The sequence below is a fragment of the Jaculus jaculus genome, chromosome 5 (genome assembly GCF_020740685.1).
Source record: "Jaculus jaculus isolate mJacJac1 chromosome 5, mJacJac1.mat.Y.cur, whole genome shotgun sequence".
NCBI lineage: Eukaryota > Metazoa > Chordata > Mammalia > Rodentia > Dipodidae > Jaculus > Jaculus jaculus.
In genome coordinates, this window is record NC_059106.1 from 32,716,020 (window position 1) to 32,728,634 (window position 12,615).

The 12,615-nt window shown below is 45.8% G+C and overlaps 1 protein-coding gene across 8 annotated transcripts in view; it reads right to left on the reverse strand.

Moving 5' to 3' along the window:
* Abi1 (abl interactor 1) overlaps positions 1-11,334 on the reverse strand; it is a 101,693-nt gene extending 90,359 nt beyond the window's left edge. For all 8 annotated transcript variants that reach the window (XM_004659768.2, XM_004659765.2, XM_004659763.2 and 5 more), the window contains exon 1: positions 11,054-11,334. In XM_004659768.2, coding sequence (XP_004659825.1) covers positions 11,054-11,170 — 117 coding nt within the window. In that variant the 5' untranslated portion in view covers positions 11,171-11,334. The remainder of the gene's footprint in view (positions 1-11,053) is intronic.
* Between the last annotated feature and the right edge of the window lie 1,281 nt (positions 11,335-12,615).

The window sequence follows — 12,615 nt, forward strand, 5'->3', positions numbered from 1 at the left end:
TGGAGGGGCCTCTAGCTGCTGCAAACTACAGGTGCATGTGCTACTTTGTGCATCTGTCTTTACATGGATACTAGGGAACTGAAGCACTGAGCCATCTCTCCAGCCCTCCTGGACCCCTTTTATATGAACACCTGATCCCACTCATGAGGGCAGAACCCTCATGACAAGCAGCTTCCGAAAGGCCTCACTTTCAACAACATCACTTTAGGGATGAAGCTAAACATGGACTGTGAAGGGTGCTGTCATGTCAGCTACAGCAGAATGTTTATGGTGAATCATCAAGTAGATTCAAGCAGGGGAGTGACATGATTAGAATCCTTTTCTAAAAGTACTCAGTATTACATGCAAAAGCTCAGTATGGATAATGAATCATAGGAAGATGTAAAGAGGATAACTGAGAAGCTATAACAGCTGTCTAACTAACAGATAATGCTTTGCAATGGATGACAGAGTAGATATGGAATAGGAAAATTTAAGAATCATTTAAGGCCAGGCATGGGGGCACATGCTTTTAATCCCAGCACACGGAAGGCAGAGCTAAGTGGATCTCTTTGAGTACAGGGCCACCCTAAGACTACATAGTGAATTCCAGGTCAGCCTGAGCTAGAGAGTGAAACCCTAACTCGAAAAAAATTTTTAAAAGGGTGGGGGATCAGACTGGAGGGATGGCTTAGCAGCTAAAGTGTTTGTCTGCAAAGCCAAGGGAGCAGTTTTTGACTCCCCTAGGACTGCTAAACCCCTGGGCTACAGTGAGAACCCTACCTCAACAAAACAAACAAACAAACAAAAAAATAGCCAGGCGTGGTGGTGCACACCTTTAATCCTTGCACTCAGGAGGCAGAGCTAGAGGGATAGCTGTGAGTTCAAGGGCACCCTGAAACTACATAGTGAATTCCAAGTCAGTCAGGAGACCCTTCTTTGAAAAAGAACAACAAAAAAAGTGCACACGGTGGTACACGACTTTAATCCCAGCACTTGGCAGGCAGAGGTAGGAGGATTGCCATTTGTTTGAGGTCACCCCTGAGGCTACATAGTAAATTCCAGGCTATCCTGGGCTACAGCGAAACCCTACCCCAAAAAATAAATAGAGTTGGAGAGGTGAGTTAGTGGTTAAGGCATTTGCCTGCAAAACCAAAGGATCCCAGTTCAACTCTCCAGGACTCACATAAACCAGATGCACAAGGGGGAACATGCATCTGGTGTTTGTTTCCAGTGGCTGGAGGCCCTGGCGTGTCCATTCTCTCTATCTCTCTCTCTCTCTCTCTCTCTCCCTTCTTCCTACCCTCTCCCTCCCTCTCTCTCAAATATATAAATAAAAGACATTTAAAAATAAATAAATAAATCTTTAAGAATCAGTTAAAAGGCTAGCATTGTGATATTACAATACTTTACTGTTATCCCAGTATTTAGGTGGTAGTGGCAGAAGATCAGGAGTTCAAGATCATCTTCAGATATATAGCAAGTCTAAGGCCTGTCTAGGCTACATAAAGTTCCTATTTCAAAAAAACTGCTTAGCTGGATATGGTGGTGCATGCCTTTAATCCCAGCTCTCAGGAGGCAGAGGTAGGAGGGTCACCTTGAGTTCAAGGCCACCCTGAGACTACATAGTGAATTCCAGGTTAGCCTGGGCTAGAGCAAGACCGCTACCTCAAGAAACAAAACAAGGGTGAGATGGCTTAGCAGATAAGCACTTGCCTGTGAAGCATAAGGACCCCGGTTCAAGGCTCAATTCCCCAGACCCACGTTAGCCAGATGCACAAGGGGGTGCATGCATCTGGAGTTCGTCTGCAGTGGCTGGAGGCCCCTGCGTACCCATCCCCCCCCTTCTGCCTCTTTCTCTGTTGCTCTCAAATAAATTTTTAAAACTGTTTAAGGGCTAGAGAGATGGCTTAGCAGTTAAGGTGATTGCCTGCAAAGCCTAAGGACTCACGTTCAACTCTCCAGGTCCACGCAAGCATGCAATGTCACACATGTGCACAGGGGGACGGGAGGGGAGGGAAGGGAAGGTGAGAGAAAAGGAGAGAACAGGAGAGGAGAGGGGAGAGGCAAGAAGAGATGAGGGAAGGGGAGGGGAAGGGACCAAAGGATAAGAGAGGGGAGGGGAGGGGGAGAGGAAAGGAGGGGGGGAGGAGAGGAGAGGACCAAAGGATAAGAGAGGGGAGGGAAGGAGAGGAGTTAAGTTTCCCTTTTTTGCTTCTGCTTTTTGCTTTTTGCTTTTTGCCTTTGAACTTTAATTTTTTGGCTCTTTGGAATTTACTTTATGGTTTGTTTTCTTTGGGTCATTTTGGTGTGGGATTTCTGTTTTTCTCCAGCTTGGTTTTAACTTTTTATTTTTATTTTTTATTTACTTTCTTTTATTGACTACATCTCTCATTTCCTTTTTTACTTTTATCTTAATTTTTTGTAGTTTGCTTTTGGCTTTTTGTCTTTCAACTTTATTTTTTGGTTCTTTGGAATTGACTTTCTGGTTTGTTTTCTTTTAAGTAGTCTTTAGTATATGATTTTGTTTTCTGGCTTGGTTTTGCCTTTTGATTTTTATTTTGAGTTTCTTATTTTACTTTCTTTTATTAGTTACATATTTCATTTAGTTTTTACTGTATCTTTTTGTTTGGCATTCATAGCCTTGCTATGATGTCTTGGAGTAATGAGACCCTGTGTTCTCAATATGAGACTTCCATCTCATAGGCAGGGGAGCCTTTACAAAAGTGTGGAGAGCTCTCCATCACCTAACAGATGTCATGGTTGTAATCAAGGTACTGGAGAAGGTGGAAGAGAAATTCCTCAGCATTAAAGGTGAGGTGGATATTTTGAAGACGTCCATGCACCCAAACACTGATGATGTTTCAGACTGCTAAAATGGAACATAAGAGCTGCTAGGTTCTGGAATTGTGCCAGATCAGCTGCTGGAGCACATCCTTAGTAAGGGCTGCCTGCAAGGGAGGACGAGGCCCGCAAAATTTTCTGTCAAATTTTGTTTGCTATCTCATTGCAGTATAGCGCACTGCGACATCAAGCCAGATAACATCATGTAGATGGCAGAGGCATGGTCAAAATCGACTTCGGCCTGGCCGTCAGATTTACGCCAGGCCAGATGTTTACCAAGCTATGTGGGGCTTACGCATTTATAGCCCCAGTGGATGGTTATCCAGGGCCGAGAATATGATGCCTCCAAAACCGACATGTTGTCTTTGGGGGTCTTTCTCTACTATATGGTCACCGGGACCCTCCCGTTTTAAGTACTGGGTACAATGGCAACTCAAACAACTATCAGAGGGGATTACAGGGCATCTCAACACCTCTCCAAAGATTCAAGGCACTTAATTATGCTGTTATTTATTGTAAACCCAGAATGAAGGCCCATAGCAAAGACATTATGAGGCACCCTTGGCTGCAGTGCAGTGAAGGGGGGTCAGGTTTTTGTGAGCCGATCCCCAGACAGCTGGACACTGAAATCCTGTCCTTCATGCAGCTGACGTGGTTCGACACAGGGGACATCCTTGAGTCCATAAGTCAACACAAGTTTGACCATTTAAGAGCAACATAATGCTTGCTCCAATATCAGGCACACAGTAGAACAGGGGACAATTGGCAGAACAAACCAGTACATCCGGGATGACACCTTTCCCACCCCTACTGATCCTACTACTTTCCTTGTACCTCCAAAGAGGAAAAACAACGTGGCTGCCCTTCAGACCATTTCTTCACTCAAAAGTGCAGGAGTGGCCTGAGGACAGACAGCAGGCAGAGCTCAAGGCTGGCAGGAGTGCTAGTGTACCTAGCATACACCTCTCAGGCCAGAAGAAGAGGCCCACTGTCACCCAAGACCCCAAATGTCTCTGCCCCGTCACTGCTCCTGACACCCCCGTTCTTGCCCTGCTACACAGCTTCCAGAAAAGAAGGCATCTTCCAGTGACAGAAGAAACATCTGAGGTACATACCCGGTATCCCCATGGCCAAAGAGTAGGCCTGAGCTTCCAGAAAATACCATAAGCCCTGAATTGGCCGAAGAGAAGCCCAACACATCTATTCATGCCCAAGGGAGTAGGGCTGAGATTCCGGAAATTACCATAAACCCTGAGATGGCCCAAGAGAAGCCCAACACATCTACTCATGGCCAAAGGAGCAGGTCAGAGAAGATGGCCACCCCGGAGAGCATCTCTGAGGAAGACATTGACTCCTGTAACCAGTGCCCGCCCAGCTGCTGGAAGGCCTTGCGGGGGGAGGGGAGGAGCCCAAAAGCTGTCTGAGGAGACTGTTTCACTGCAGGCCTTCCCAAAACCTCCACCTATTCAGGAAGCATGTGTCCCCAGAGCAAGCAGTGGACAGCCGAGATGACCATGAAGGCCCCAGCAATCATAGGACAGTCAGGTATGGGTACATCCCTGTGGTGGTGGCAGGAAAGGGAAGACCCTCCTAAACAGACTTCATATGACATCTTTGGTGCAAGCTTCCCTTCTCCTCCTGCAGCCTCCTCTCTCCCTCCTTCTCCCAAAGCCTTGAGAGAATATATCGGTGTTGATTTCAACCATTTAAAAAAATACATATGGACTGGAGAGATGGTTGAGCAGTTAAGGTGCTTGCTTGTGAAGCCTAAGGACCCAGGTTCAGTCCCCAGGACCCATGTAAGCCAGATACACAAGAGAGAACATGCCACACATTCTATCTCTGCCTCTGTTTCTCTCTTTCTCAAATAAATAAATAAAAGGGTGTGGTGGCGCACGCCTTTAAACCCAGCACTTGGAAGGCAGAGGTAGGAGGATTGCTGTGAGTTTGAGGCCACCCTGAGATTACATAGTGAATTCCAGGTCAACCTGAGCTGGAGTAAGACCCTACCTCAATAAACCAATAAATAAATATTAATAATATATAAAGTCAGGGCTGGATAAATGGCTCAGCTTGTAAAGCCTGAAAGCCCGAGTATTCCCCGGTATGCACATAAAGCCAGATGCACAGAGTGGCACAGACATCTTGAATTTGTTTGCAGCAGTGTTAGGCCCTGCCACATCCATTCTCACTCACCATCTCTCTCTCCTCGAAAAGAAATAAAAATACTTTTAAAAGAAAAAATACAATGATCGTAAGACGCACGCACGCACGCACGCACGCACGCGCGCGCATCTGGAGAGACAGCTCAGCAGGTTACGTGAGCTTCCTGCATAAGCATGAGGTCCTGAGGAGCCTGAGATGGCTTTACCTTGCTTTTTTTATACCAGCATTATTTTCACATAATTTATCTGCATAATAACCTAATGTCTGATTCAACCTCTCTTAGTATATTAAAAAGGAAGAATGCTAATATTGGAGTAAGTCTTAGGACTTAATGTCACTGAAAACAGGCTACTGTAAATGCTCATCATACACTCAACTGCTCAAGCATGTTTTACACTAGAAGGGGTACTGGTATTTTTTGTTATTGTTCTTAGTTTTGTTTTTTGAGGTTGGGTGTCACTCCTAGCTGAGGCTGACCTGGAATTCACTATGTAGTCTCAGGGTGACATTGGAACTCACAAGATCCTCAGAGTTGTGTTTGTTTGGTTTTTTTTGTTTTGTTTTGTTTTTAACTAGAAAGAAATAGAGGAAAGAGACAAGAGAAAATGGATGCACCAGGGCCTCCAGCCACTGCAAATCAACTTCAGATGCATGTGCCACTGTGTTCATCCAGCTTTTACATGGGTACTGGGAAATCAAACCCAGGTCTGTAGGCAAGATCCTTAACCGCTGAGCCATCTCTCCAGGCCAGTACTGCATGTGGCCTAAGCAGTGGTAGGTTGGACGTGTTAATGAAGTAAATAGAGTTCAGTTAGTTTTATGGAAGCTCACCAAGCATGGTGACACATGCCTTTAATCCCAGCACTCGGGAGGCAGAGGTAGGAGGATCGCCATGAGTTCAAGGCCACCCTGAGATTACATAGTGAATTCCAGATCAGCCTGGGCTAGAATGAAACCCTACCTCGAAATCCCCACCAAAAAAAGTATGGAAGCTCTTTAGGAAATTAAGTTTATCCATACTGTATCTGCATCATGTTTATTCAGTTTTATTGTCCACCGTAATCCTGGGTCAGATGTTAGACCTAGTTCACCAGTTCTTATGAATTAAGTTCTTGCTAGTAATAATCTCAAGGAGAATTAGTATGCTTTAGGGCTATATTCTATTTGGAAGCTAGGATCAATTGTAACGTTCTCTCTTTCCTTTTCTACCTTTAATACTCGTGAAAGATTTCCATGTGGTCTATTGAGATGATAAGTTTTAGCATGCTGCATTTCTTTGGAGAGCTTTTAGATCTTTTTCTCATTCCTCTTCCATGCTTATGCTTTCTCTGATTAATTCTGGTAGTTGAAGAATACTTTCAATACTTGAGCTAGAAAGATGGCTCAGCAGTTAAGGCGATGTCCACAAAGCCTAAAAATCCAGGTTTGATTCTCCAGTACCCACATAAAAGCCAGATGCACAAACTGATGCATGCATCTGGAGTTCATTTTCAGCAGCTGGAGGCCCTAGTGTACTCATTCCCTCGGTTTCTCTCCTCTCTCTCTTTCTGCTTGCAAATAAATAATTTTTTTAATAACAGTGCAGTACTATTAAAAATTCTTGCCAGGCGTGGGGCGCACACCTTTAATCTCAGCACTCGGGAGGCAGAGGTAATAGGCCACCCTGAGACTACATACCGAATTCCAAGTCAGTCTGGGTTAGATAGAGCAAGACCCTACCTTGAAAAATCAAAAAAAAAAAACAAAAACAAAAAAAAACTAACCCTGACAGACATGATGGTGCATATCTTTAAGCCCAGCACTTGGGAGGCAAAGATAGGAGAACACCATGAGGTCAAAGCCACCCTGAAACTATATAGTAAATTCCAGGTCATCCTAGGCTACAGTTAATCCCTATCTTGAAAAACCAAAAAATAAATAAATAAGCAGAATCTAATAAAGCTGGTTCTCGTTCTCTGTGGGTTCAGCAACCATGTATTAAAACCAACAATTATAGATCCAAAATACTGAGTAAAAGAAACCTCCTCTCTCCACGTTATAGACTTACTTTCCTTGTCGTTACATCCTAAATACAAGAACACTTCCACAGATTTACACTGCACTCAGTATTATATATAACCTAGAGATGAGCTGGGCATGATGGCACACCTTTAATCCCAGCACTCAGGAGGCAGATGTAGGAGGATTAAGTGAGTTTGAGGCCAACCTGAGACTACACAGCGAATTCCAGGTCAGCCTGGGCTATAATAACCTAGAAATGATTTAACATATATATATATGAATAAGTCTGATGCGAATGCTATTCCATTTCATATAAGGGACTAGAATATCTAGGGATGCTTGGCATCCTTGAGAGGGCAGTTCTACAATCAAACACCCCCTCATCAGTGAAAGACAAGTGTATATTGCTCTCTACTACGATGTGGTGGCACAGGCCTTTAATCCCAGCAGTTAGGAGACAGAGGTAGGAGGATTGCCGTGAGTTCAAGGCCACCCTGAGACTACATTGTGAATTCCCAGTCAGTCAGTTTGGGCTACAGCAAAAATCCTACCTCAAAAAAAAAAAAAAAAAAAAAAAAAAAACAGAAGAAGAAAATAAAAATAAATGACCAAAACAAGCCGGGCATGGTGGCACACGCCTTTAATCCCAGCACTCAAGAGGCAGAGGTAGGAGGTTGCCCTGAGTTTGAGGCCACCCTGAGACTACATAGCCTGGGCTAGAGACAGACCCTACCTGGAAAAACTAAAAGAAGAAAAAAAAATTAACAAAATTTAATTTAGCTAATCAATACCCCTGATGAAGATAAGTCTTGCTATGTCTATCTGTCTCTTTTTTTGTGTATGTCTTTCTGCCCCTTCCCCCTCTCCAACACACACACAGTCTCACTGTAGCCCAGGCTGAATTGGAACTCACTATGTAGCCCAGTCTGGCCTCAAGTGCATGTTCTCCAACCTCAACCTCACATGTACTGTGAGGTGGAGCTGCCCCCTGGTGAAAGTGTTTTTATACCCACTGTGAGTCAAGTTATTGCTTGGGGCTGGTTGGTTGGTTGGTTGGTTTCGAGGAAGGGTTTCAAAGGCTAACCTGGAATTCACTATGTAGTCTCACAGTGGCCTTGAACTCATGGCAACCTCCTTACCTCTGCCTCCCACATACTGGGATTAAAGGTGTGAATAACCACACCCGACCTGTTTTTTGAGACAGGTTCTGGGCTGGCCTCCAACTCACTGTGTAGCCAAGAATGGATCACCCTAAATCTTTTATCCTCCTGCCTCTACCTTCCAACTGCAAGGATTATAGGCATGCACTACCACTCAGGGTTTATGCGGACCTGGAGATCCATCCAAAGCCTCGTGTACGCCAACAAACACTGTACCAGATAGATAAAACCACATCCCCAGCCCTCCAAGAAGTTTTTAAAAATTGCCAAGTTACATGAGAGTAGCAGGAGAAAGAAAAGGGGGGGGAGTGGGAATTGCAGCATATAAATACCAGAAAAAGAAACAGTCAACAAACAGGTTAAAACACGTTACTGTTACTAACAGCCGCCAACAAGCAGAAGTTACCACACCATGTTCTTGTCAGATTTCCCAACATGCATAACCAAAACAGGCCACCCCTGTATGAAGCCCTACAGAGAAGAAATGAATGACTGGCACAACTGAATTTCCTCTGCTCTCCCTTCAAAATCTTTAAAACTGCCAGGTGTAGGCTGGAGAGATGGCCCAGTGGTTAAGGCATCTGCCTGCAAAGCCTAACTATCCTGGTTCAACTCCCCAGTACCAACAGAAAGACAGGTTCACAAAGAGGTGCACGCACACAGAATTCATTTGGAGTGGCTAAAAGCCCTGATGTGCCCATTCTGTCTATCTGTCTGTCTCTCTCTCTTCTCTATATTATCTCTGCTTGCAAATAAATTAAAAAAAATTTTTTTTTAACTGAGCTAGTCCTGGTGGCGCACGCCTTTAATCCCGGCACTTGGAAGGCAGAGGTAGGAGGATCACTGTGAGCTCAAGGCCACCCTGAGACTACATAGTGAATTCCAGGTCAGCTTGGGCTAGAGAGAGACACATTGGGGGAGGGGGGAAGAACTACCAGGCATGGTGGGCGAAGCCTTTAATCCCAGCACTGGGGAGTCAAAAGTAGGAAGATCACTGTGAGTTCACCACCAGCCTGAGACTACATAGTGAATTCCAGATCAGCCTGGGCTGGAGTGAGACCCTACCTTAAAATGTTTTAACATCTATAAACTGTATTCACATTTCCTTAAGAATTTTGTTAGGTAGAGAGTCTGGCTCTAGCCTAGGCTGACCTGGAATTCACTATGTAATGTTAACATCTTTAAGATTTTTTTTTCCCGAGGTAGGGTCTGGTCTCACCCTAGCCCAGGCTGACCTGGAATTCACTATTAAGTCTCAGGGTGGCCTCAAACTCATGGCAATCCTCCTACCTCTACCTCCCAAGTGCTGGGAATAAAGGCATGTGCCACTACGGCCGGTTTAACATCTTTAAGATTTTAAATGTACTTATTTATTTGAGAGAAAGAATGGGTGCACAAGGGCCTTTAGCCACTGAAAACAGCACCACTTAGGGCAGGTGGCTAACATGGGTCCTTTGCCTTTGCATGCAAGCACCTTAACCTCTAAGCAATCTCTCCAGTCCCATCCTTAAGTTTTTAAAATGTGTTTTAAATGGTTATAAAGTTTACAAGTATCAGTAGACATGGCAGGCATCCAACAAGTTTATCAGAATTCCTAAAATCAAAGGTTAAAAAAAAAAAAAAGAGGAAGACAATTCCTAGTCATGCTACTGAAGATACAATGTCACTATGGACACTGACAACTATTCAAAAAATTCTGAAAAAGTATCTCTCTCTCAAAATAAAGACTAAAATAAATACTTCAGTTCTGAATTGTAATAACCCTAATCTTTCAAAGCATGTTTCGGTCTTTCCTTATCCTAACAAGAGAATTTTTGTGTCATGACAGTGACAGAAAGAACTTTGCCACTTTACTTATATCTACTGTAAACTGAGTTTACACAACAAGATCTACAAACCAAACTCGCACACTCCATTCACTTCCAATCACTAAAATAAAAACAAGCATCTGTCATAACCAAGGTGCCAAGAATTTCCCAATACATTAACAGGTAATTTTATGTGTGGCTCAAAGGATCTATGTTTGGTAATCTACTTGGATTCGTACCCTATACATGAATTTAGGCTGAAGGGGAAGAAACCACAGAAAATATGCAAGCGGCGATGACACCATCCTATTTTAAGTTCCGAAACCGTCAGTCACGAACTTTTGGAGGAAGAGTATTTCAGACATTTTCCTCCCAAGTAGTTAGGAACAATTTCGCGTTTTGTACTAACGAGGGTGCCTTATCGGGAGGCGGAAGTGAATAGGATGAGAAAGGGAGAAAACCCGACTTGAAACCGACAAGCACTTCAGATTTACAAACCGTCAATTAAAAGGCATTTTTTATTCTTTCAGATTTAACTTCCATCCAACGCCCTGCCTCACTCAGTCCCAACACCCGTCTCCTTCTCTCAAGGGAGGGCTGTGTAATGTGACTCATGAAAAAAAAATATTTAAAAAAATAAATAAATAAAAAGACACACCCTCTGGGCTGCACTGACATAATCACCCCCACCCCACCCCGCGCCGACACACGCACACCCCGCTTTTCCTCCGCTCTCCCTTCCTTTGCCGGCCCCGCTCGGGCGAAGAGGAGGCGAGGCGAGTCGTCCGCGGGGGGCAGCGCCGGGCTCGGGCTCGGGCTCGGGCTCGCGGGGCAGCAGCTCCCGCTCCCATTTTCTCCCTCCGCTGCCTGCTCTCAACCACCGCCGCCACTTCCTGTATCGCAGCCCAACTCCCCGAGCCGCCGCGGGCCGTGGGGCCGTGGGGCCGCGGGGCCGGGGCAGCGGCCGCGGCGGAGGTTCGGGGCCGCCCTCTCCCTGCCAGCCCGCCGGTGGGCCGGTCCCTCCGGGCGGTGGATCCTCGGCGCCCGGCGCGGGCCCGGCACCGCCGGTCCGCACGCCCCGTCCGCGCTCCTCACCTGTATGTAGTTGTTTTCACAGTAGTCCGCCACCCGGGTCAGGTTCTGGTAACTCTCTATCAGCGCCCTCTTGCCGGACGGGATCTCCTCCTCTAGTAACATCTGCAGCTCTGCCATCTTCCACCCCTCCGCATCGCTTCCTCGCGCGTGAAAGACCGAGGAGGCGGCAGCAGCGGGCTCCGCCGAGGCCCCAAGAACCCCACAGCCCAGACAGCCAAAGCCGAGACTGCCGCACGCCTGGTATTGTGGGCCTGCACCTCCTCCTCTTCCTCCTTACTCTCTCCGCCCCCCTCCACCCAGACGCACAGAACCTCGGCCTCTCGCGATACTCAGTTCTCCTCACCGTCCGTTCCCCCCCCCCCCCACACACACACATACACACACACCACACACACCCGCACCGCGACTCACGGGAGTTTTTTTTTTCCACTGCGGCAAGGCTTTCTGGGAATTGTAGTCCTTCCACGGCTGCGATTCCCGGCGGAGCGCGTGCGCTCGAGAAGCCTCCGAAAACTAGCCTACGAAAGAGAAGAACCGGGAAGGAGGATGCTGTATTAAATTTGGGAGGGTCTTTTCACAGCCCGGGAAGATACAGCGCAGAGTGATCAAGACGAAACAATCAGTCCCCTGAGAAGGCTTTGAAAATCGGAAGAACTAAACCGGGCGAGCGGCACATCCTGTTACTCCCAGGACTTGGGAGGCTGACGAAGGAGGATCGCCTGTAAGTTCTGGGGCTGTGGAGTTAGTTCCAGGTCAGCCTGGTCCACAGTGAGAGACTGTGCCTTAAGGAAAAATAAAGAAAATTAGAAGAACACGGTGATGAAAAGATGGCTCAGCGGTTAAAGGCTCGTGAATGCAAAGCCTATGGGCCATAGTTAAAATTCCTAAGCTACCCACATAAACTGGTAACAAAAAGCGACACAAAGACTCCTCCAGACACAAAATAGCCTGGATATCCATGACACCACAGTGCCTGACACGACCTACACAAGGCCATCATAATAGGAGGTAAAAGATCATGACATCAAAATAAAAGAGGGACTGATTGAGATGGGGAGGGGATATGATAGAGAATGGAGTTTCAAAGGGGAAAGTGGGGGGAAGGGAGGGCATTACCATGGGATATTGTTTACAATCATGGAAGTTGTTAATAAAAAATAAATTAATTTAAAAAATTTAAAAAGCGACACAAGAATCTGAAGTGTGTTTGCAGCTGCAATTGATACACACACAGGTAAATAAATAAAAAGAAAAAGAAAGGGGGGGATTGAAACTACTGCTGATGAAGTCGGAGCCGTGGAGGCAGGTGGAGAAAGGTGCACATGTGAAGTTCAGCACTGGGCCTCTAAAAGCACAGCCCAAGCAGACAGTATGCTAGCGCAGTGTCCTCAGCCACCAAGTTCAGTACTGCCTTAAGACCATGAAGTTGGAAGAGAAAGCCTTCTAACACAGAAACTGCAAACAGCCAGGCATTGTGGGACTTAAGAAGACTATAAAAGAGTTTTACCCAGATTACACAGTTTGAGAAAAATAATCGCCATCATTATCCATCCAGCAAAGAA